We start from the raw sequence: 21,629 nt of genomic DNA, 5'->3' as shown, positions 1-21,629 counted from the left end.
ATTTTCCAATTAAAACTAAATCCAGTCTTATATCCATATGAGATAATCTCCTTTTCATAAACCCACCTCAGCCTGGCAGGTTCAAAGCCAGGCCTGGATGTGTGATTAAAACAGAGTCTTACTTTTCCGCTCCCCTCGCGCTGCTACGGTTGTTTTATTTTTAAATTTCTCTTTATCCAGCACTGAAATATCCTCTCATATTCCCTTATCTACCTCTAGCTAGCTGTTGTTGTTGAATTGTGCTATACAAATAAATTTGCCTTGCCTTGCCTTGCCTATAATCTGCTGTTTTAATAAGCGGAATGAAAAATGCACGACCGAACAAAAAAGAAAATACCTTGAACTAGTGTCCCGGTGATGAAGCCAAAGAAGCAGCGCAGCAGCTTGGTGATTTCCTTTTCACAGTGTGCCCTGCATGCATTCATCATCCAAACTTTGGCCAAATAGACCACACAGTGTAAAAAAGAAATGCTGATCTTGCAGGAAAAATCAGGAATGTGATAAGACACAGAAAAGTCTTCTGATATAAAGGTTGTTTCATTTGTCCCACTTTGCTTACAGGTGATCTTCACTTCCTCCTCCTCCTCTCTCCACTACCCTTGGTGTCTCAGACGAGGTGACTCGAATCACCATTGCTTTCCTTAAACACGACCCAGTCTGACAAACCACAAAAGAACCCCCCCCCCCCCCCCCCATCGCCGCTTTTCCTGTTTCAGCCATCATCAGCCATCGTGGTCACTGGGACCACCGTGTCAACGTGTACAGTCACGGAGAAAGAAATCCCAATATTCTGCTTAGCTCCCTCCCTCATTTTCCTTCCATATCTAATCCGACTCATATTACACTTTTCGTGTTACAGTCACTGATATCTCTTCGTCTTTCAGTTTCACTGATACAGCCTTCTTATCTCACTCTTCTTCCCTGGTGTGAGAGTAACTTAAAGTAGAGATTAAACTTTATGCTGACTGAAATGAAAGAAGTCATGCATGCCAAAACAGAGTGGAGCTGTGCAGTATAGCTGACTTTATTTATAGGAACTGTTTATTCGTGTTTTTCCTGTTTTATATCACTTTAAATTCAATATCTTTAGACTACTTTAACCAAAACAAGAAGCATAAAAACATCACGGCATACTTTAAGTTTGTTTAGCGGCTAAAATGTTAATTTTCTTTTTTTACGGAGAAGATATTATGAGTTTATGACTTCATAAATCACGAGAGACAGGAGTATTCCCAGATGAAAATGTTCTACAAATCAGCCTCTGAATAATATATGAACAAACCTCGGTGCTCAGAATACAAACGGGATTAAAACTGGAACGCTTGGTTTGTGCATTTGTGAGCGGAGTGCAGATTTCCATAGATTTCTATACATTTTAATTAGAAACTGCTATTTTACATTGAAAAAAATGCAAGCAACGTTGACACAATGGAACTTACAGTTTATTATAATTATTTTTGTATTCAAAGTTTTCTGAAATTTGCTGTTTGGATGTTTAAATGTGTAAAATAAGCATTAAATGTCTAGTGTGCAGGTTTTGATGAAGAAGACATGTTATGGAAGCTAAATAAATAAATCTGTGCCTATGAAAAAGTCTCATCTTAACATAGATGATTCATTCATTCATTGCAGATATCTGCCTCCCACCAAGTGTAAGCACTTAGTTTATTATTAGTTTGATTAATCTCAGGAATAATCGTAGAACACAACACATTTGTGAAAAAGCCTTTGTTATCTGGCTTTAATCCTTTCTTAACCTTAAAAAGTCCAGTCAAACTTAATCAAGCTTGAATACATGGTTCATAAAACTAGACACGCTTCACTTGATTTATTCACAACTTCACCCATTGAGTGATAAGTAATCCTGAGCTAACAGGAGATATCTGGAGTGATTAATACCTAACTTCATGACTCACTATTGCAACAGAAACATATGTTCAAACATTTCAGTATCCCCTTGGAATACAGTGGATGGATAAGAATACTGTGCAGCCTACACATTACACTTAGAGGAGCTGTGTGGCCATGGACACGTATTCCATGAAGCTCCTGGTACAGTTTTTGTGCTGATGTTAATGCCAGAGGAGGTTTGGACTGTCGCCAGAGCATTGGCGACTTTTACATACCTACCTTTGTGACCGATTTGCTGTGGTTCCTAAATTCTTCCACTTTACATAAAACCACTTACAGGTGAATATCTAGGCAGACTGCATGGCTAGGTGCTTGATTTTACACACCTGAATTTAAAGATTAAGAGGTGTCGCTCAGTAATTTTGTCCATATTGTGTGCTGTTGTCTGAGTGCTTTGTAATGTCTCTGTATTTACTTGATTATTATTATTTTTAAATGTTTTGCAGTCGGTTTTGTGAAGATATTTTTTTGTAATTTGCGTTTTTATCAAGCTGCAGTGCACTAAGCTCTCAGAGCCATCACATTATGTGGATGATGTGTACTAAGAACTACCTCTTCAAATTCTGAGGTAACACTACTAATTAAAATTTTAAATGTAGTTTACATCTTTATACACGCAAGTAGCAGAATGATCTTAAATATATTTAATGTGACATAAACCATGCCAGCTACACATAAAAGTTGTACATGGTCACTGTGATGTCAGCCAGTTGTGCGTAAAGTCCCATTTTTAAACCTTGAGTTGAGAACATTCATCATAACTGGTCTATTTTTAAATCAAACCTCAAGGAGAGGGGAGGATGTTACTGAGAAACCAAGGAACACTGTACAATTATTCCTGAGAGACTTACAAACCAAAACCTATAGTGTTTTATTGATTATTTTACTCTTAATGGGAACAAGATTCACATAATGTGTTATGTACTGTAATGAATAAGACTTTTAACTAGCTCTTGAGGCCATAAACGCAGTAGGAAAATAATTACTGAGATCACAAATTGAGTGAAAAGTAGGGCCATTTTCCTATAGAGTGCTATGCAATCAGATATCTTTTTACAACCAGGAGTCGCCACCTGCTGGTCATTTGCAAGAATGCACGTTTTAAGACAAGCAATTCTCTTCACTTTTCACACACATAAACATATGTCCTGCAAAGCTCACCTCAGTTAATATCTGCATAAAACATGCTACAACCAAGAACAACGAGCAGGAAATTCAAAGCCAATCAGTAAAAAGTTTCTTTTTGAAGTTTCAGCTTTACCAATTTAAAACTAATACTGAATAAATACATCAAGACTAAACATAAGTGATTGAAACTTGACTACATTACCAACTTATATGAAGTGGAGACCATTTAGATAACATCTAGTGCCAAATCCGTTTAATGAGGGTTCCCGGGAGAACAAATCTGCTGGACAGCAAATGTACTGCATCATGCAGACAACAATTTTCTATTATTATAGGTTGATTTCTAAAACCAAGCCCACAGCCTAATAATAAAGGGTTTGAAGGCCTAATGGTTGTGAAATTCAATTCAATAAAGGCTTCAAACAAAGGTAAGAACGAGCATCCAAAATCTGAAAGAAACACATTTATGTACACTGAAATGATCAGTGTTATCCTTAAAAACACAAGGTACCTGAAAATAGAAATTATTAAACCCACTGTCTGTAGTCCTTCGTTTCCAGCAGTGTATAAACTGCAGTTATCCTGCTCAAACCCTGCACACTGTCTCTAACTCTCCACACCTAAACTACACCCACACCACTGATTCACATCTCCGTCTCTGCGCTGCTATTTTTAGCTGCTGGCCATTATCGAGGTGAGGGTTTGCCCACTTCCACTGCTGAATCCCTCTCGCTTTTCCCTCGACACCGCTAAGATGAAATAGATCCCATCACAGCCCCACTTTTCTTTCTCTCTCTGTGATTGTTAGTCCTGTTCTTTTTTACTCACTGCGCTCCTGTTTCCTGCAAACAAAGAGCTTATTCACTGATCTCACAGCCAGAGGCAAAGAGGAAAAGACCTGAAGGATTACTTGAATCTGTTAAAGATTGATGAAGTGCATTAGTGCACATCAAGGCATGTAAAACAAACAAACAACCTCAAAACTAATAGATGTAATTTGGTTGCACAGGTGCTTGGGTGGAAACCTTCAAGGTATAAATATCTGTGCTAAATCACTGGAAGTCCCTCTGCGCACAGTGGTGGACATTATTTTTATTCTCTGCTGGAAACAGCCCGATATTAGATTTATAGTTAACTTTCTATTTTCATTTAAGCAAGCATGATTTAAAAGCAGAAATACGAGAAGTACGAGTTCTTCAAATGTGTCCATGTGGATAAAATTGTTCTGCAACAGGTTTTAGAGAAAATGTACAAAACAGGTCTATGACTGTGTGTGTAGCTCTCCTAATGGGCTTTACTGATTGCATGGGCTGGCCAGAGGAGTGGGCATAATTAATGACTATGACCCGAACTTGTCTCTATAAGCCCGAAAAAACAAAAACAATCCTGGAACAATGATGCAAAAAAAACATATCCAAACATATTTTCCAGCATCTCCACATCCAGGCAATATAAGTTTTATCCACTCAGTGATGAAAAGTGTTTTCAAATATTAGAAATCGTTTTGTCAAAAACTTTGATTACGTTTTTAAAAAAGTGAAGAACTTCTACCAGAGCCAAGAGAGGACGAGAGGAGGAAACACCAACTCATGGAGAGGGTGGTGTGTGTGTGTGTGTGTGTGTGTGTGTGTGTGTGTGTGTGTGTGTGTGTGTGTGTGTGTGTGAGAGAGAGAGAGAGAGAGAGTCAATGTCTACCTAGTGTACCATTACATTACATTACAGCGTGAACTGAGCTCAGACAGGTCACAGCCACAGACTCTGCCTCATTGTGTTATTTAAATTTAAACTTTAAACTGATTGGACACAGAAATGCATGCCTCCAATGATAAAAACAAGCAAACAAACAAACAAACAAACAAACAAAAAACAAATGAAAATAAAGTTTAGGAGCAGAATACAGTTGGGGACAAATATGGTGTTATGAGGCAGGGATGAGGAAGGAGAAGGAATAGAGACAGAAGTGAAGTAAGGAGAAGGATGGACAGGAAGAAGCCAGGGGTAGGACAGACAGATGATGAAGGAAAAGTGAAGGAATGAAAAAAGGAGGGATGAAAACAGGAGTAAACAAATAAGAGAAAGATAGAAGGCAAGTAAGTCAAGAAGGAAGTAGAAGAGGCAGCAAGGAAAGAATAAAGTCTGTAAGGAAGAAAGATGATGGTGATTAAGAAGTGACAAGGAAGGACAAGAAGAGGAAAGGAGGTCATGAAGTGCTGAAGAATTGGCAAAGAAAGGAAGACCCAGAGGAGGCAAAGCCCTGATGAGAGCACACTGAGATGATTTGGGTTTCTTCTTGTTTTATAATAAATATCCAGAACTAAACTATGGATTTTATTTGCACTGTAGAAATGTTTTCTTACATTAGAGCTATTTTAAAATCAACAAACATCAGATAATATTTTCTGCCATTAACAAGCAGGCTTCAGTAAAACACATGTATATGTGTATAAAGATTAAAATTAAAAGAGTCTCTTTTCCTCCCTGCGGGGAAAAGACTAACTGTGTACAATAACAGCTGGACCACTGGGTGGAGCAATAACCCCTTTGAACAAACCAAGACTGGAGGCCTGTAAAGCCAGAGGAAGGAACAACTATTTATAATGCAGGGTAATATGCTCAGAAGTAGGGCTGAACGATTATGGAAAATAATCTAATTGCGATTTTTTGCCCCAATATTGCGATTGCGATGCGATATGCGATTATTTTTTAAGGTATTTGTCTTCTGTATTATTAAACAAAGACAAGCAATACATCATATAGTATGGCCAATACTATATTACATTAATTTTAAACTGTTCTTTCCTGGAAGACAGACCTCTGTTATGATGACATGAGGTGATGCATGAATTGATGACATTTTTATTTAACTTCTTCAATCACAACAGTATATTTGAACATACACAATAGTTTATTTTTAGCTTACAAACATCTGAGCATAAAGTGCTGACAAGGAACCCTGGTGTAAACATTAAAATGAAAGTCAGTACAATGTGCAGATTGCAGAAATATACATAAAAAAAATCAGTGGCTTTACCACACTCAGTTTTTCGACATCTGTGAACTACTAGACAGTCATTCAATTAAAAAATAATATTAAATAAATAAAACTAATAAATAAAAAATACACACATCTTACTGATCTCTGCAGTCAGTAACATTACACATAAAGTGCAAACATAATAGCAATTGTATAAACACACACACAAACACGCCTTTAAAGTTTAAAGGCGTGAAATTGGACGGTCTAGCCTTCTGAATCAGAAGGCTAGTTCTGATTAGCGTCACCGCTGTCTCGGTGGAGTTTAATAAACTCGGCCGTCTGCTTCTTGCTATCTAAAATATAACCAGACACTGGTGTAAATTCTGGACTGTCTCATACTTCTGTTTAATAAGTTTTCTGTTTGACGTTTAGTCAGCTGTGTGAAAACCAAGGAGGAACCCACCCGGGGGATTAATAAAGTTTTATTTTATCTAATCTAATAACTTTAATCTCAGCCAAACCGATTTACTCACGAACAAACAAAACACTGAAAAAAGCCCAACAATAACATTTTTAGGTTGTCTAAGTGACTTATATATTACGTTTAACCCGAGCAGCGAAACTCCGCGGTGATCTGAAAATGATGTGCCGGGAGTTGTGCCGCTCTCGGCCGCATCAGTAACCCTCGAGCTCCCGGCTAGCTGTCGAGCTGGTGGGTAGCAGACGCCTCTGAAAACGTCGAAGCACTTTTGCAAATATGGGATATCTTGATAAACCGAGCAGATATTTGATGTTTACACAACTACTTTCTCGCCTGAAAATATGTTAAAAGTTTATTTTGTGACCCAGAAAGATTAGTATGAGTAATTTTAAAACTTAGTAGCGGCCGCCATTGCTGGAAACTGGAGTTTGGCTGGGCCGCGCTATGAATTCTGGGATATGGTAGTAATTTGGACAGCCTTCGGCGCGTCGCTGTGACGTAATCGGTCTACAAATGCGGCCTCAGGAGGATGCAGCCCATGAATTGTATAATATAATCGCAGTATAATCGCAGCCTTTGCAGTTAGAAAATTGCACTTGATCATGTCGCGATATTATCGCAAATGCGATATATCGTTCAGCCCTACTCAGAAGTCAAACATAATTCTCAAATGTAGCTTTGAAAGGCTTAAGTAACCATTTTCTCTGCTACACTGCAAAGCTAAAAATTTCCAGTATTTCAAGTATTACAAGGGCTACAAGGGAAAGTGGAAACAGTTGGAGAAAACACAGCAGTGCATACAATCAAGGCAGGGAGACAAGAAAACATAAAACAGGACACAGGAGACAACAGAGTATCAAAATAAAACAGGAAGTAGCAAACAGGAGGCAGAGACATGAAAACTCTGGAGTGGCTACACTACACCGAAACACAAAGAAGAAGACTGTTTTCATATTTAAAAAAAAACAAAACAGTGAGGACAAGTATCGTTCAAACATCTGGAACAATACTAGTGAAGGTGCTCTAAGGTTTAATTTTGACTGCCTGTTTCAGTAGTTTAGCTTGTCAATATGTTGCTTATTTTATCGATTATATTTTTAGGGTCTCATTTTACTTATTTACCCCCTTTTTGTTAAAAAAAAAAATCAGCATTTTTTAAACTTCTAATTATTGTATTTTGTTAATCGGTTTTAATTCACTTACCTGTGCTTTTTATTGTTATTGTTATCTATACAGTTTTGTGGTTGCGACCTCTGTGCATCTGTTTTCCTTTCAAAGACAAAGTCAATAGACAGATAAAAAGCAGTGCACAGGAGGCGTTGGAGAGGGTATTCAGGTTTGTGGACAATATTAATGGTGACCGAGGGTGTAGAGGTTTTTGATAAATGAGCGTATGACTTTAAATTATCTCTTGGTACTTGACCCTGAGGTCAACTGACCAGCTCAGTCTGCAGGAACTTTGGGATTCATGTGTCAAAGCCATTGATCAGTTCAAACTCTTTGTGCTTTCACCCCACATGTCACACTCAGCCTGAGATGCTCATGTCACTCCTCTCACCTTTGTCCTGTGGCTGCGTGCTGGCGATGATCCATTTCACCAGGCAGCACTTCATCAGAGCTCTCCGAGAGAACCGCGGCTTCTGCCACTTCCCAGAATCCTTCACTCTGCCCGGTGCAGGCTCGACGCCATTGGCATCTCCCAGCAGGCTGCCATCGACCACCTTGCCATCCGCCTGGAGAGAGGGGAAGGGAGGGGATGAGGGAGGAAGAGGAGGAAGCGGGAGAGAATTCAGCACAAAATTAAAATTAAACAAATCTGACTGAAATGTTCAAATGGAGCCAGAGATTATGAGTAAGTGTGTGTGTGTGTGTGTGTGTGTGTGTGTGTGTGTGTGTGTGTGTGTGCGCAAGCCTAGAGAATCTGATTAATCTCTGAACTGCAAGTGTTTCAGGAACTCTTTAAAGAGGTTCAGAAAGAGTTCAGTTCTGGATCTCTTTAGTGTTTTATGAGGTTTTATAAGCACATGAGAGCTTTTCCATTGCCACCAACTGTCTGCTGACATGACGTAACAGTGAACCATGACAGTAAAACAGGGAGCTGAACGATGCTGATGATGTTAATACCAGTTGCTGTTTCCCTCTGTTGCTGTTCCCTTTCTTTAACATTGTTTGCAGCCGCTGTTAATGAGAAATATTGATTAGAGCTGCTAGACTATTCCCACCTACTGAAATTAGTCACATAAACATCTCTCAAATGACATTTAAGAGTGTTTCCACTGTCCCAGGAGTGGAAAGGTCCATCCTTTCATTAAGGAGACTGGAGTTTAGCTCTCACTGGGAGCTATTTTTAAATTTCTTTTGCACCCACCAATTGATTTAGGCATTACAAGTTCTTTGTTATAGTAGATTTGGAAAAAGATGGGATTTGGGGTTTAAAAAGACCCTTTCAGAATATTTAATGCATGTTGGAAAGCTTCGTTTTCTAGGTTCCACGGGTACGGTGTCCCAGCCCATCTGAAAGTGATGGCCAAATCCTGCTTTACAGCATTAAAGAGTACGTTTACTGCCTACAACAAAAAAATCATAACCACTGAATATTTTATAAGTCATCCATTTGGACAGAGCTGACCGTTGGGCCTCACCTCTGCCAATTCAACGTTCTGACTTGGACCGCTTCACCGTGTCTGTGTAGTTGGAGCCTTTGTAATGGATTATCAGTGAGGTATCCAAGGATGTTAGGCTTCAGTTTTCCAGAGTAAAAGTCTTTATCTAATTAGTCCTATATGAATTTAGTCCTACTTCATTTCAATAGATGCTTCATCTTATGGTACAATAGAAGAACAAGAGTTTAGCAAAGATTATCATGTGACAAAAACAGAAAATTAAACATATTAATAACCTGAAATAATTATGATGAATAAAACAGTATGGGGTAGGTTATTTTTCTCCATATAAAACCTCTAGAGCTTACACATATGTGTGCCTGTGTGTTGTACCAGTACTGTTTGCCAGTTTGCTACTGTTTGCTAATGCTAGCTAGCTTTCAAACTAAGCTAGCTAGCATTATTAATGCACCCTCGCGCACAAAAAAAACAACATGGAAGTGGCCAGTGATAATATAGAGAAACTAAAAGATGCTAATAGCTCATCATTTATATACATTTTGTGGCGAAGACAACGGCGCATTTATTCAAACAGGAAGTTTAAAGTTTAAGAGATAGATCAAAATAACAGTTACAGCAGCACAAACGATCAGTGGAGGACAACAGACAGTATAAGATGCAATTAAAGGCCAATAAACACATGGAATCATCCAGCACTGATTTAAGAGATTGAGATATCAGTACTCAATACTATATTGACTATACTACATTTATTTTACACAAGCTTCTGTATGGTACATAAGTCAAAACTTTGACGTTGTGAGTTTGTACGTCGAAATTCTGACGTACTAATCTGAAATTTTGCCTTTTATTTTCCTTGACAAGTCTGCCTGATACTTTTTCTTTTACTTTTTTTTTCCAGTGGCAGATAAACCTTCTTACTAAGAGCCAGACAACAATAACACAACTGGTGAGACACCAACAGTGTATCAGTCACAAAACAGTCTTGAAATTTAAGTAAGGACGGTTTCATATTTCTGGCTACAAATAAAAGCACACAACGTATCTCTGATACCTATTAGATCCAAAAGAAAGAATAAGAGCAAGCCATGCTTAAAGAGATTATTTCCACTTCATCTACAAATATCATGCTCTCACATCTTTAAATAGCTGAAATAACTTTAATTTCAGATTAGTTAAAAGCCTCATTCTGTTCATTTTCATATTTCAGCTCCCTGTAATGCTTACCATGCAAGCCCCATCCCTACCATCTCATTCATATTTAGCATTTATCCGCTTTCATCAGAGGAGATAACGTTTTTGGCTCTAATATATTTTTCAATTTCTTTCCTTCACATCTTGGCATCCTTTCAGTTTTTTTTATCCAGCAAACATTGATTTGATCCGATGCGATCTCTGATTTACTGAGAATGTCTTTTCTTAGATTCTCAATAAGCTCTATTAAGCTGCTCCTGCTGGGTGCATGCAAAATAGTCACATACACACACATGTGCAGGAAGGAAGATGAAAGAGGTGAACAGTGAACAAACAGACACCCCGTTATGCTATTGGCAAGAGAGGGAAGAAAGGGATGACAGAGGGAGAGGAGGGGGGAAAATGAAGATGCAGGGTGCACAAACAAACACACGGAGGATTTTTAACAGCTATTTGATTCTGTGGGAGTCTGACCATGCAAATCCTTTACTTTAAGGCAGAAAGGGAAACAGAGAGAGCGAGAGAAAAAAAGAAAAAGATGTGAGGAGAACAAGGTCTGCTCATGTTCCTGGAAGAACCGAAGTCAATTACCATAATGAATCGTGGCCCATCTGAGGACGGCCAGAGGACAGAGGGATGGAGGATGGGAAGATAGGAGGTGAAGATATGAAAGCACTTTGCTGGGGAATACATTTTCAAGGTTATTTCTGTGCATCTTCCACATGAACAGATTGGTAAAAACAGCGAAAGATGAGTGGAAAAAGTGGCTGAGAGGGACAACTGCGAGGAAAGAGATGGATGAAGATGGCTTGTATCGTAATGACAACATACAATATCTGTTTAATCGCATGTCAACAGTGACATATATGCTGCAAATGTGCTCAGCAGTGACTCGCTTCTTTGGAGAAGTAGATTATTGGAAAGTGTTGTTTTCAGCGTGGCTTTTAAGAGAAAGTCCCAAACTCCAAAGTGAGGGCCGTAAGGCAAACAGATGCAGACAGGCACAGTGCAAACAACAGAAAATGCAGCCCTACATTATTTGTTTATTCATGGGCTGCTGGACATGTAGGCATACTCACAGTCACTCACTCACACACACACACGTTTGCAGCTAGTATCTTCTGTTTCTTAACGCTTCAGCTGGCTTTGTCCCGGGGCGGCACTTCCCATTCGTAATGTCTGTACAACATCCACTATAACACTCATGCACATCCTATAAGGGACCCATAACGCTCAGAGCAAACAGAGGAGCCAAGCCGTACGCATCGCTATGCTCTGCCATCAATTATTAAATATAAGTTGCTGGGTTGTTACTTCAGCGGAGGTTGGCTAATGTGAAGCATAAACTCTGGCCTTATTACGTTACAGAGCGAATCTGGATCACTCTAAAATGAAACACAGTCAAAGAGAAACGAAGTTAAAGAGGACTGATGGTGTTTATGTACTCAAAAGTGTACAGTTAAGTCCACAATTTGTTGGAGAATTGCACACTTTTTGTAGTTTTGCCTCTGTCACCACCACAGTAGACTTTAAATCAGGAGTGTCAAACTCAAATACACAGTGGGCCAAAATTCAAAACTGGAACAAAGTCGCGGGCTAACGTTAATATTTATTGAAATATATTTATTCATCCAGATATAAGAATGAATCTTTTCTTATGGACTCAAACACGTTTTGCTGAAAAACTGAATCTGGAACAAGCAAAGCTTAATACTAAACAATATATATATTAGCTGTATAATACCAGTAGGCCAGCTCTGATAGTAATTTGGTGTGGCTTCGTGGGCCAAATGTAATTAGGCTGCGGGCCAAATGTGGCCCGCGGGCCAGAGTTTAACACCTATGCTTTAAATGAAACAATAAGCATCTTTAAGATGTTTTCTGACAATGTCTAATCTGACCTTCTTGTTCTTGCGCGTAATCAGTGGTTTGCACCTTCTTGTAGACCCCCAGTCTTTCCATTCATGAAGCCGTTTCTTAATCGGGACTTTGACAATGATACATCTGCCTCCTTAAGCATGCTCTTGACTTGGTTACATATTGTGAAGTTGTTGTTTTTAACTATAAAAATAATTCTCTGATCATGTACTTTACTTGTCTTCTGTCTTCTTTTAGGCCTTTAGGGGTTGCTGAGCTGGTCAGCGCATTCCTCGTCTTTAATTATGTACCAGATGTTGATGTGGCTACTGTTGAAGTTTCTGCTTTATCACTCATTGGTTTAATTGGTTTTTCATCCTAATGATGGCTTCCCTCACTTGCACTGACATCTCTTGGGCTTTTGGGCACAGCACTTTGAATTATATTGAGATATTAGGCTCCATTTGTCATTAAATAATGAGAGAACAAACCTCACTTGGCCATGAAACTGGCTGTAATTCTAAAACAGTTCATGTAACGCAGTTTTGTAAAGCTGGAAGTCTGCATTTTACTCACACATTGTTTAATTTGAAATCCACTGAGGTGGTGTACAGAACCAAAACTACAATAATTCTCTTTTTGCCCAACAAATTATGTGTTTAACTTTTGACTGTTATAATTTCTGCATGCTTATATTTCTATACATAGCCAATGTTTCAAATAACATCAGATTAAGTTATTATGTGTGAGCCAATTCACAATTCAGGCAGCTTTAACCACTCGGTTTCAGGCAGTTTATTTCTACCCTTGGTCCTTTCAGGCACACAGTTCTGGCTGTGAGACAGTAACTGACCCACCTGCTGTTCAAACCTTGTTTAAAAGGGCGAGCTTTTCAGAACAAAGTTGGGTTAAAGCTGTGAGTCGCAAAATGCAGAGAAGGCTAAAATGATGGCGCGTAGACATCTGAGACAGAGGATGGACTCAGGGGCCACAATGAGGCCCAGTGTGAGTCAGTTAATGATTAAACTTAAATTCAAATCATGTAATGCACCACTACATGATAGATAATTAGCATAAGAATCAATTCCTATAAACCTCTGCACATTTAGAAAGACAGTCGCTAGAAAACTTCAGCTTGGTCACAGAGATTGGTGGACAAAGACAAACATGGCAACCCAAAGACAACAGACTTTCACAAACAAGAAGAACAGATGGAGCTGCACTTCCTTCCGGTACAACGACAGAAATATCTCATTCCAAACTGAAATGAAACTCAAATACCAGGAGTTCAACACTTTCTCAGACCAGAACAAAATTCAATATTTACTGTAGGAAAACAGTGCCAGGACCTGACAGAAAACTAACACAACTGAGCTTCTCTCTTTAATTCATCTCCATCCTTTTCCCTCTTGTCTTATGATTATAATTAACTTGAACCCCTCTCATCAGATACATTTTTTATTTTCTACTTCTTGAGCAGTATTAGTAGAGTTTTGGTCACTTGGAACAGCCATGCAGGCTGTAAACACAACACTGTGTAACTGTTATGGAGAACGAATCAGGGAGCTGTGTCAGCAAGCAATGTTTACACTGTCAGCAAACACGGATCAGCATTAGCATTAATTTGGTGTTTTATTTCTGGCCACCTGTCGAATCTAAGTCCAATATATTTACCTTATTTTAGCACAGCTTCATTTCCTCTATTTTCTTTGTTTATTTATCTTAACTGACAAACTAATGAGGGAATTATCAGGCTGTTAGGCTTATAAGTGCTTTGCTTTCCTCGACAGGTAGTTGCTACGCTATTTTAGAGTGAAAATGTAACATGAATTTGGCTTTTTAAAAATGTATACTAGTCAAAAACATCTGCTATTGCTTTAAATGGTTATGGCTGCATGGTACTGTAGCTTTTAATGACGTACAGCACATTTGTTTAAATGGTGACAAATTTGAAATGTGAAACCACGAAACATCTCATGTTTCGCTACAGTCCACTCCAAGAGTTAGTGTTGCAGTATAAGTACTTAGGAATAATAATTGATGGCTCGCTGCCTTTTACAACTAACATTTAGTAACTGCTGTCAAAAACTTAAACTGAAACTGTCCTTTCTGTCCCGTTAGGAAAGTAATAGACTTTCAGCCTCTACTCCTACGTCAGTGCTCATTTATAGTGACATGATTTATATGCACGTATCTTCACAATGCATAGATATGCTTAATACCGTCTCCACTGGGGCTTATTCCAAACTCCACCGAACGTTGTATGCTGGGGTCGGTTGGTCTGGTATATTCATGTCATAGACTAAACCACTGCTACATTATTATTTAGAAGGGATTTCTTGCCTTGCTCCTTTCTTAATCCATTAGATTAATGAAAAAATTGTGGGCCGTCACTGCCTAAGATTCATTCCTGCTGTCTGTCCTGAAAGTTTGCACTGAACTTTAACAAAAGAGCCTTTAAATTAGTAGCTTGCTTTCAGAATCTGCAACAAAATCAGCTCACTAAATTAATTTATGGGGATTTTAAATAACCTAGAGCCAGTTACTCTGGGCTGGAAATGTTTTTCCTGAATACCGTTACCCCCTGTAGGCCAACACAATGACCTTTACTGTTCTTTTAGTCATAATTGGCACTAAAAGTCAAAAAGGTTGGTTATTTGTGTTGTATTTTACTTTTTATATTCACTGTTTTTCACTGTGTATCTGTGGTTTTTTTTATACAACTACCATTAATACTATTGGTGTGTGTCTTGGCAAGAACAATGTGGATGTGAATTTTTAATTTTATCAGTCATATTATTAAATAAAGGTTATGTCACAGTCCTCTATCTGTTGGATATTTTTGTTTATTTGAAATATCTTTTGATTCCCAATTTATTTAAATTCCTAAGTGTCAGGTTCACATGTCTTAGTCCCGGTCTCAGTGATTGTTACTTCCTGTTTTATTTTGATAGGCCCTTGTCTCGTGTACTGTGCTTAGTGTTACTTCCCCTTGTCTCAATAGTCAGATTTCCTTCAGTGTATTCCCTTTTTCAGGTAATGCCTGGTATGTGTATATATATTGCCCTTTGTTCCTGTTGTGTTGTCCCTAGTGGTTGTGTCCTACCTTGAAGTATGTTTAGATTTGTTTGTTCTTCACCTTGTATTATTTTTGTATCCAGTTTAGGTTAAATAAAAGTGCTTTTTGTTTACTGTTTTCAAGTCTTGCATTTGCATCCTACTCATGCCTGCTGCACAGTCAGCTTGCCTGACAGTGCCTGAGTGTCTGCATTTGGGTCTTCATCTTCACAACAAATATGACAGATTAAGTAAAAAAAATAAAAAATTGCTTATGGCAAGCAGAGCAAAACTGAATCACAAAGGAAAATTATGGGTAGAAGAAATCAGTTCAGTGATGCTAAAAGAGCTGCAGGCTTTAGTAATGAATCCCTGTGTGATTGTCACAGTAAGTGAGAGCAGCTTTAATTTATTTGTAGTAGATATTTCCAAACCACTTTCCCTTCTCTTTTCACACATTTTAACCAAATCATTTCTTCCCTATTTTTGTTAAAAAGCCTAAAAGCCTAAAAGCGTTTTATTCTTGGATTCTTAGTGTGAAAATAGTGCACAACACATAATGATTCAACAATTACGAGCCTCTACAGACAACAGAAAAGGTGAGAAAACATGCACACTCTCACTGTGATTTAAGGCACTGTTGCTGACATTATTTGTGTTTTATTGGTTTCTGAAAATGGCTTACACTATGTGTAGAAAAGATGTATAAGTGGGGCCGATGCCATTCAAGATACAGCAGAAGTATTTTCATGCAGAAAGTCTTAAGGAGTTAAATGTTGGGCAGTCGTGTTATAAATTATGTTAGAATACCTGAGAAGGACATTTGAGAGTGAAGTCATTCTGGGAGAATGGCTTAAAGAAGCTCATGACTCTGTGAAAACACAGCAATATGAAAAAAAAAATGAAAGTAAAAGTGATGGAAAGAGGTCTAAGAAAGAGAGAGCGGTGTATCCTTGCAATGTTATAACAGCGGATGGGAGTTTCCATTAATAATTTATGAGTGATTAACGAGGCCACAGCAGATTCACTTTCTCTCACTTTCTCTCTGACTCTTTGTGTCAGTGTGACTCAAACTTAGCCAGCAGAGTTCATCTGTGCTCCTCTGCCGCTTCTTCAAGGTCAGCATGAATTTAAACATGCTGTTTTTTCTAATGGCCAAAAGGGGATAACTCCCCTGGTTGCAAAATGAAGTCAGATTGTAAAGAGGCTTACAGAGAAAATGTACTTTTAAGTCTTACTGAATACAGCATGATGTTCGTTTTACAAATTAAAGTCCCACTTAGAGGCAAACAGATGAGAAAGCAGGGTGTGCGTTGGGTTGAACTAGCTTGGGCTTGGGCACACCTAAAACACAGCTAAAACATCACAATGAGACCTGACAATGTTTTTTGTTTTTTTGTTTTTTGCATATTTGTCAAATGTAAATGTTTCAGAATATTATATCCAGTTTATAAAAATTCAATTTATCAAGGAAATAAAAAGCTATCCAAGTCTACCTCCCCCTGTGTGAAAAGGTAAGGTTTCTTGCACCCCTTTTTAAATCCTGAACCCAATTTATTGGGAAAGCTAAGCTCAGTTTCACTAGTCACACTCAGACCTGATTACTGCCAGATCTGCTAGATCAAGAAACCTCTTAAACAAAACCTGTGTGATACAGTGAAGTGGGTTAAAAGATCACAAAAACAGCACATCATGCCATGATCTAAAAAACAGTTGAGAAACAAAGTCACTGACATTTATCAGTCTAGAAAGAGTTACAAAGCCATTTCTGAGGCTTTGGGACTCCAGTGAACTCCAGTGAGAACCATTATCCTCAAAGCGAGAAAATCTGTAACAGTGGTGAATCATCCCAGGTGTGACCAAAATTAGAGCGCATCAGCGACTCATCCAGGACGTCTCACAAGAGCCCAGAAGATCTAAAGAACTGCAGGCATCACTTGCTTCAGTTAAGGTCAGAGTTCAACAATAAAAAAGAGACTTGGCAAAAATGACATCCATGGATGAACCACTCCTGATGAAAAAAAACCCACAAAGGCTCAACTCACATTTGCCAAAAAACATCAAGATGATCTCCAAGATTTTTGTGTTAGCTTTCTTCATGTAAAACTGCATTTCTTTAAATTTGCTAAGCTTATTTTTGCTTTATATCAAAAATTATTTGATGATCTGAAAAATTTGAGTGTGGCAAACATGGAAAAAAAAGTAATCAGGAAGGGGACAATTACTTTTTCACAGGACTGTATATACAGTCTGTACTGAGACCATTGACGTGCATTCGAAGCACATCTACAGAAGACGATATAGAGGGTGTGCAGACTATAAATAGACCAAGACCACCATATACGCAGTTGTGTTTGTGTGACTTTGATGGACACTACATTGACTCACACCGATTTCAGCGAGACTGCTGCTACTGCTGTTACTGATGTTGTGTTAGTTTCTTATAATGGCTTACGCTGTTTTTAGAAAAGAAGTATAAATGAGGCTGAACCCATTCAAGATACAGCAAAAATATTTTCATATTGTCGTTCTTAAAGAGTTAAATGTTGGTTATGGTGTTGGTTATGGTGTTTAACCATAACCCTAAAATCTCACCTGAAAAAAAATCAATGATTTATGTTGCTTTCTGTGCCCATAGGCAAGACACAACCACACCATGTGACTGTGTAAACGTCCCCACAGAGAGAGTTAAACCAGCACACACCTCCACATATAACTGTCGCACCTACAGAATAACAACCAGCTATGCTGCAGCTCAGTGATACTGCACTTTCAGAGTTCACTGAAACCCTCCACCTGCACAGAAACAATCAGATTAGCCAGATACAGCTGGTGAGCGAAGTTTTGTTCTGAGGATAATCTGAAAGTGATTTAGGAGTGATACCTTCATTATAAAGAGTTTGGAGAACTGTGTCATTTTCTGCCATTTTAAACACACAAGAGTAGAAGCCAGTGTGTGTATGTGTGCGTGTACTCTTATATAAGCTACAAACATTAGCATATGAATAGTGATAGAAGCTCTCCCCTTTTAGTGGGGGACTGTTTCATTATAAGCAATAGTAAATGTATAGGGTTACTCTACACTAGAATTAAATAGCTCTTTATCATTTTTTCCTTATCTTGTGCACACAAGTTTACAAGTAAAAAAAAAAACTTTAATATTTTTTCAGGTTATTAAATCTGAAGTAAGGAAGTAATCTGAAAATAATATTAACCTACAATGTGTCAAGGAGCCCCATTGTTTCACTAAGCAATATTGGATCTACACTGCAGACAGCATTAGTAAACAGGGAACACCACATAGTGTAAACAATGTATGCTATAACCAGCGATATCCGTTCATTGCACAATTGCAAGCACAAAAGCTTCAGTTTGCATGTTGGTTTAATTGGCTGTGAGTGTTTGTCTCTGTCGTTCAGCCTTGCAACTGACAAGCCTGTCCAGGCTCTATGCCACCTTTTCCCTTATGATGGCTGTTTCATTGTCCTGTGGTTTTGAACCCACGGTTTGGGTTTGTTGAGACTTTCTGGTTAAGTATTAAAAATTCTGTTTGATTATGGTTTTCTTGTTTTTGTTGCTTGGAGCTCTTATACTTCAGGTTTTCTTTACTTCTGTAAGTGTCAGCCTCATAGTCTCAATCAGGTTTTAGTTTTCCTTTGTTTTGACTTCTGCTTATTATTTCTTGTGTTAATTTCTAGTTATTTCCTGTTGATTAGTATTACAGGGTTTTTTCATTCCTTGGTATCTGTACCTTCATGTTGTATCGGGTTTATTGTCACTGCGTTTAGTCTTCAGTTCTTGTTAGAGTTAGAATCACTTGGTTTAGCTTCATTGCTTTAGTTAATCTCTGATGACTCTGCAATAGTCGGCCTCATCACTGATGGGGACGACAAGGAGTACAGAGGACTGACTCAAGACTTTGTGGACTGGTGCCAGCTGAACTACCTCCAGATCAACGCCAGTAAAACCAAGGAGCTGGTGGTAGACTTCCGCAGGCACAAGCATTCTCCACTGCAACCACTGAACATCCAGGGTATGGACATTGAGGCTGTGGACAGCTACAGGTACCTTGGTGTTCATCTGAACAACAGACTGGACTGGACTCATAACTCAGACGCCCTCTACAGGAAAGGGCAGAGCAGGCTGTACCTGCTGCGGAGACTCAGGTCGTTTGGGGTGGAGGGCCCACTCCTGAAGACCTTCTATGACTCTGTGGTGGCTTCTGCTATCTTTTATGGTGTGGTCTGCTGGGGCGGCAGCATCTCTGCTGGGGACAGGAAGAGACTGAACAGGGTGATCCGAAGGGCCAGCTCTGTTCTAGGATGCCCTCTGGACCCAGTGGAGGTGGTGAGTGACAGGAGAACGGCGGCTAAGCTGTCATCCCTGTTGGACAACATCTCCCACCCCATGCAGCAGACTGTGACAGCACTGAGCAGCTCCTTCAGTGGGAGACTGCGGCACCCACGGTGTGGGACGGAGAGATTTCGCAGGTCTTTCCTCCCCACTGCTGTCAGACTCCACAACAAAGACTTTAACTGAACAAACACACACATCCACACATGTGCAATAACATTAAGTGCAATAATCCTTTCTGGCATCGTTGTATTTTTACTCAGTTGTATATAGCATTCGTATTCTATTTTTATCTTATTGTATATTTTTATTCTATTTTATTCTACTGTATATAGTATATTATTTTATTCTATTCTGTACAGCTGTGTACTGTATTTATTCTTATTGTATTCTAATTTTTGCGTCATAACTTTTGCACTGTCCACTTCCTGCTGTGACAAAACAAATTTCCCACGTGTGGGACTAATAAAGGTTATCTTATCTTATCTTATCTTATCTTAATCACTTAATGACTCATTGTATCTGGTTGTTAAGGCTTCATTTCTGTGTCATGTTACTTCCTGTTTTATTTGTCTCTTATGCCACGTTTTAGTTTTAGTTTTCCATGTCTCGTTATCTGATTGAGTTCAGCTGTGTCTAGTTTCCTAGGTGTCTCCACTCTCCCCCAAGATTTACTGTCTCCCACCACAGTCTCAAGAGCATGGAGGAGATTCCAGGAGATAGTTACTCTAGGAGAGCTGAAGGTTATTACCCATCAGCAGAGTCAGTATCTGCTCCTCTCTATAAGGAGGAACAGCCAACAAAATGACCTCCCGCAGCCCACTGGTGGGAAAGTCTCTGACCAAACAATCAGAAACAGATTTCATGAGGGTGGCCTGAGGACTTGTTTATGTGCTTTTCACACATAAACAAGTTCACTCTGGAGTTCCGGTGAATATGGTAGGCTAGAAGACGTGCTTTCACTGTGCTCCCGCTCCCACCTGTACTTATCACAGTGTAATGCGCACTACTGTCTATATTTTTACCTAAACTAGTGACTGAGAGCTTTGGGAATACTCAGCAGTCCTAAATACGCTTTTTGGAAGTTAAATAATGTCGAAGCAGACGAAGATACAATCTCGAAAGACCACGGCCGTCGTGATGAACAATGCTAGCCAAACTGACATGCTAGTAGCAATGGGCGACCAGCCCTCGCCCCCGGTGGACACCGCAACTCTCGTCCGTGAGGTGACCGATAGCATCAGTGAGGTAATTGACCAAAAACTGTCTGCACTGTCGGGGACACTGGAGAAAATTTCGTCCTCGCTGGAAAACGTCTCCAAACGCGTCACGGAGGCAGAGCAGAGAATCTCAGATATGGAAGATGGGGTGACTGACCTCGCGGGGAGGCTGGCTGAAGCGGAGGGGAGGATTAAGGTTATGGCAAAAGGTTTGGACGACTTAGAGAACCGCAGCAGGCGCGACAATATTCGCATCATTAACCTGAAAGAAGGTGCGGAGGGTGAGAGCCCTACTCAGTTTTTCGAGGCTTGGCTGCCTGCCACACTCGGGCTGAGACACAGCTCCGCGAGTAAAGCCCGCATTAAAGTTGACCGCGCACACCGGGGCCTCGGCCCGCGGGGTGCTCACCCCAGGCCGGTGATCATCAAGCTCCACAACTCCGGAGATAAACAGCGGATTATGGCTGCAGTGAAAGCGGCCCCCGAACTCCACCACGACGGGCAGCGGATCTTCATACATCAGGATTTCTCCTACGCGATCCGTGAGAAACGACGGGGATTTAATGCTTCTTGCCGTGCCTTGATCGACAAGGGCATCCGCTTTAGGATGCGCTATCCAGCGACGCTTGTGCTGACTTACAATGGCAATGAGCACAAGTTTGAATCGCCTAAAGATGCACAAAGTTTCATCAATGCGCTGGATTAATAGATGCTTGCCCCGTACAAACTGTGGCACTGCCGGACTTAACTGGGACCGTGTCATTGGACGCCTGAGTCCGCAGCGTTTAACGCAGTTTGAGGAGGCAGAGACGGTTTAACGGGGAAAA

General features: G+C 39.5%; 1 protein-coding gene across 2 annotated transcripts in view; it reads right to left on the bottom strand.

The window, feature by feature from the left end:
* Nucleotides 1–21,629, bottom strand: part of LOC146621492 (calsenilin-like) — a 70,632-nt gene that overhangs the window by 25,737 nt on the left and 23,266 nt on the right. For both annotated transcript variants that reach the window (XM_085368501.1, XM_085368499.1), the window contains one exon: nucleotides 8,056–8,230. In XM_085368501.1, the coding sequence (XP_085224627.1) occupies nucleotides 8,056–8,230 (175 nt within the window). The remainder of the gene's footprint in view (nucleotides 1–8,055; nucleotides 8,231–21,629) is intronic.

The sequence above is a fragment of the Diplotaxodon limnothrissa genome, linkage group LG12 (genome assembly GCF_057381915.1).
Source record: "Diplotaxodon limnothrissa isolate DT_005_m linkage group LG12, D_limnothrissa_male_GT1.1, whole genome shotgun sequence".
NCBI classification, from domain to species: domain Eukaryota; kingdom Metazoa; phylum Chordata; class Actinopteri; order Cichliformes; family Cichlidae; genus Diplotaxodon; species Diplotaxodon limnothrissa.
The sequence above is the reverse complement of the archived record's forward strand: the minus strand, read 5'-3'. Positions and strand labels throughout refer to the sequence as shown.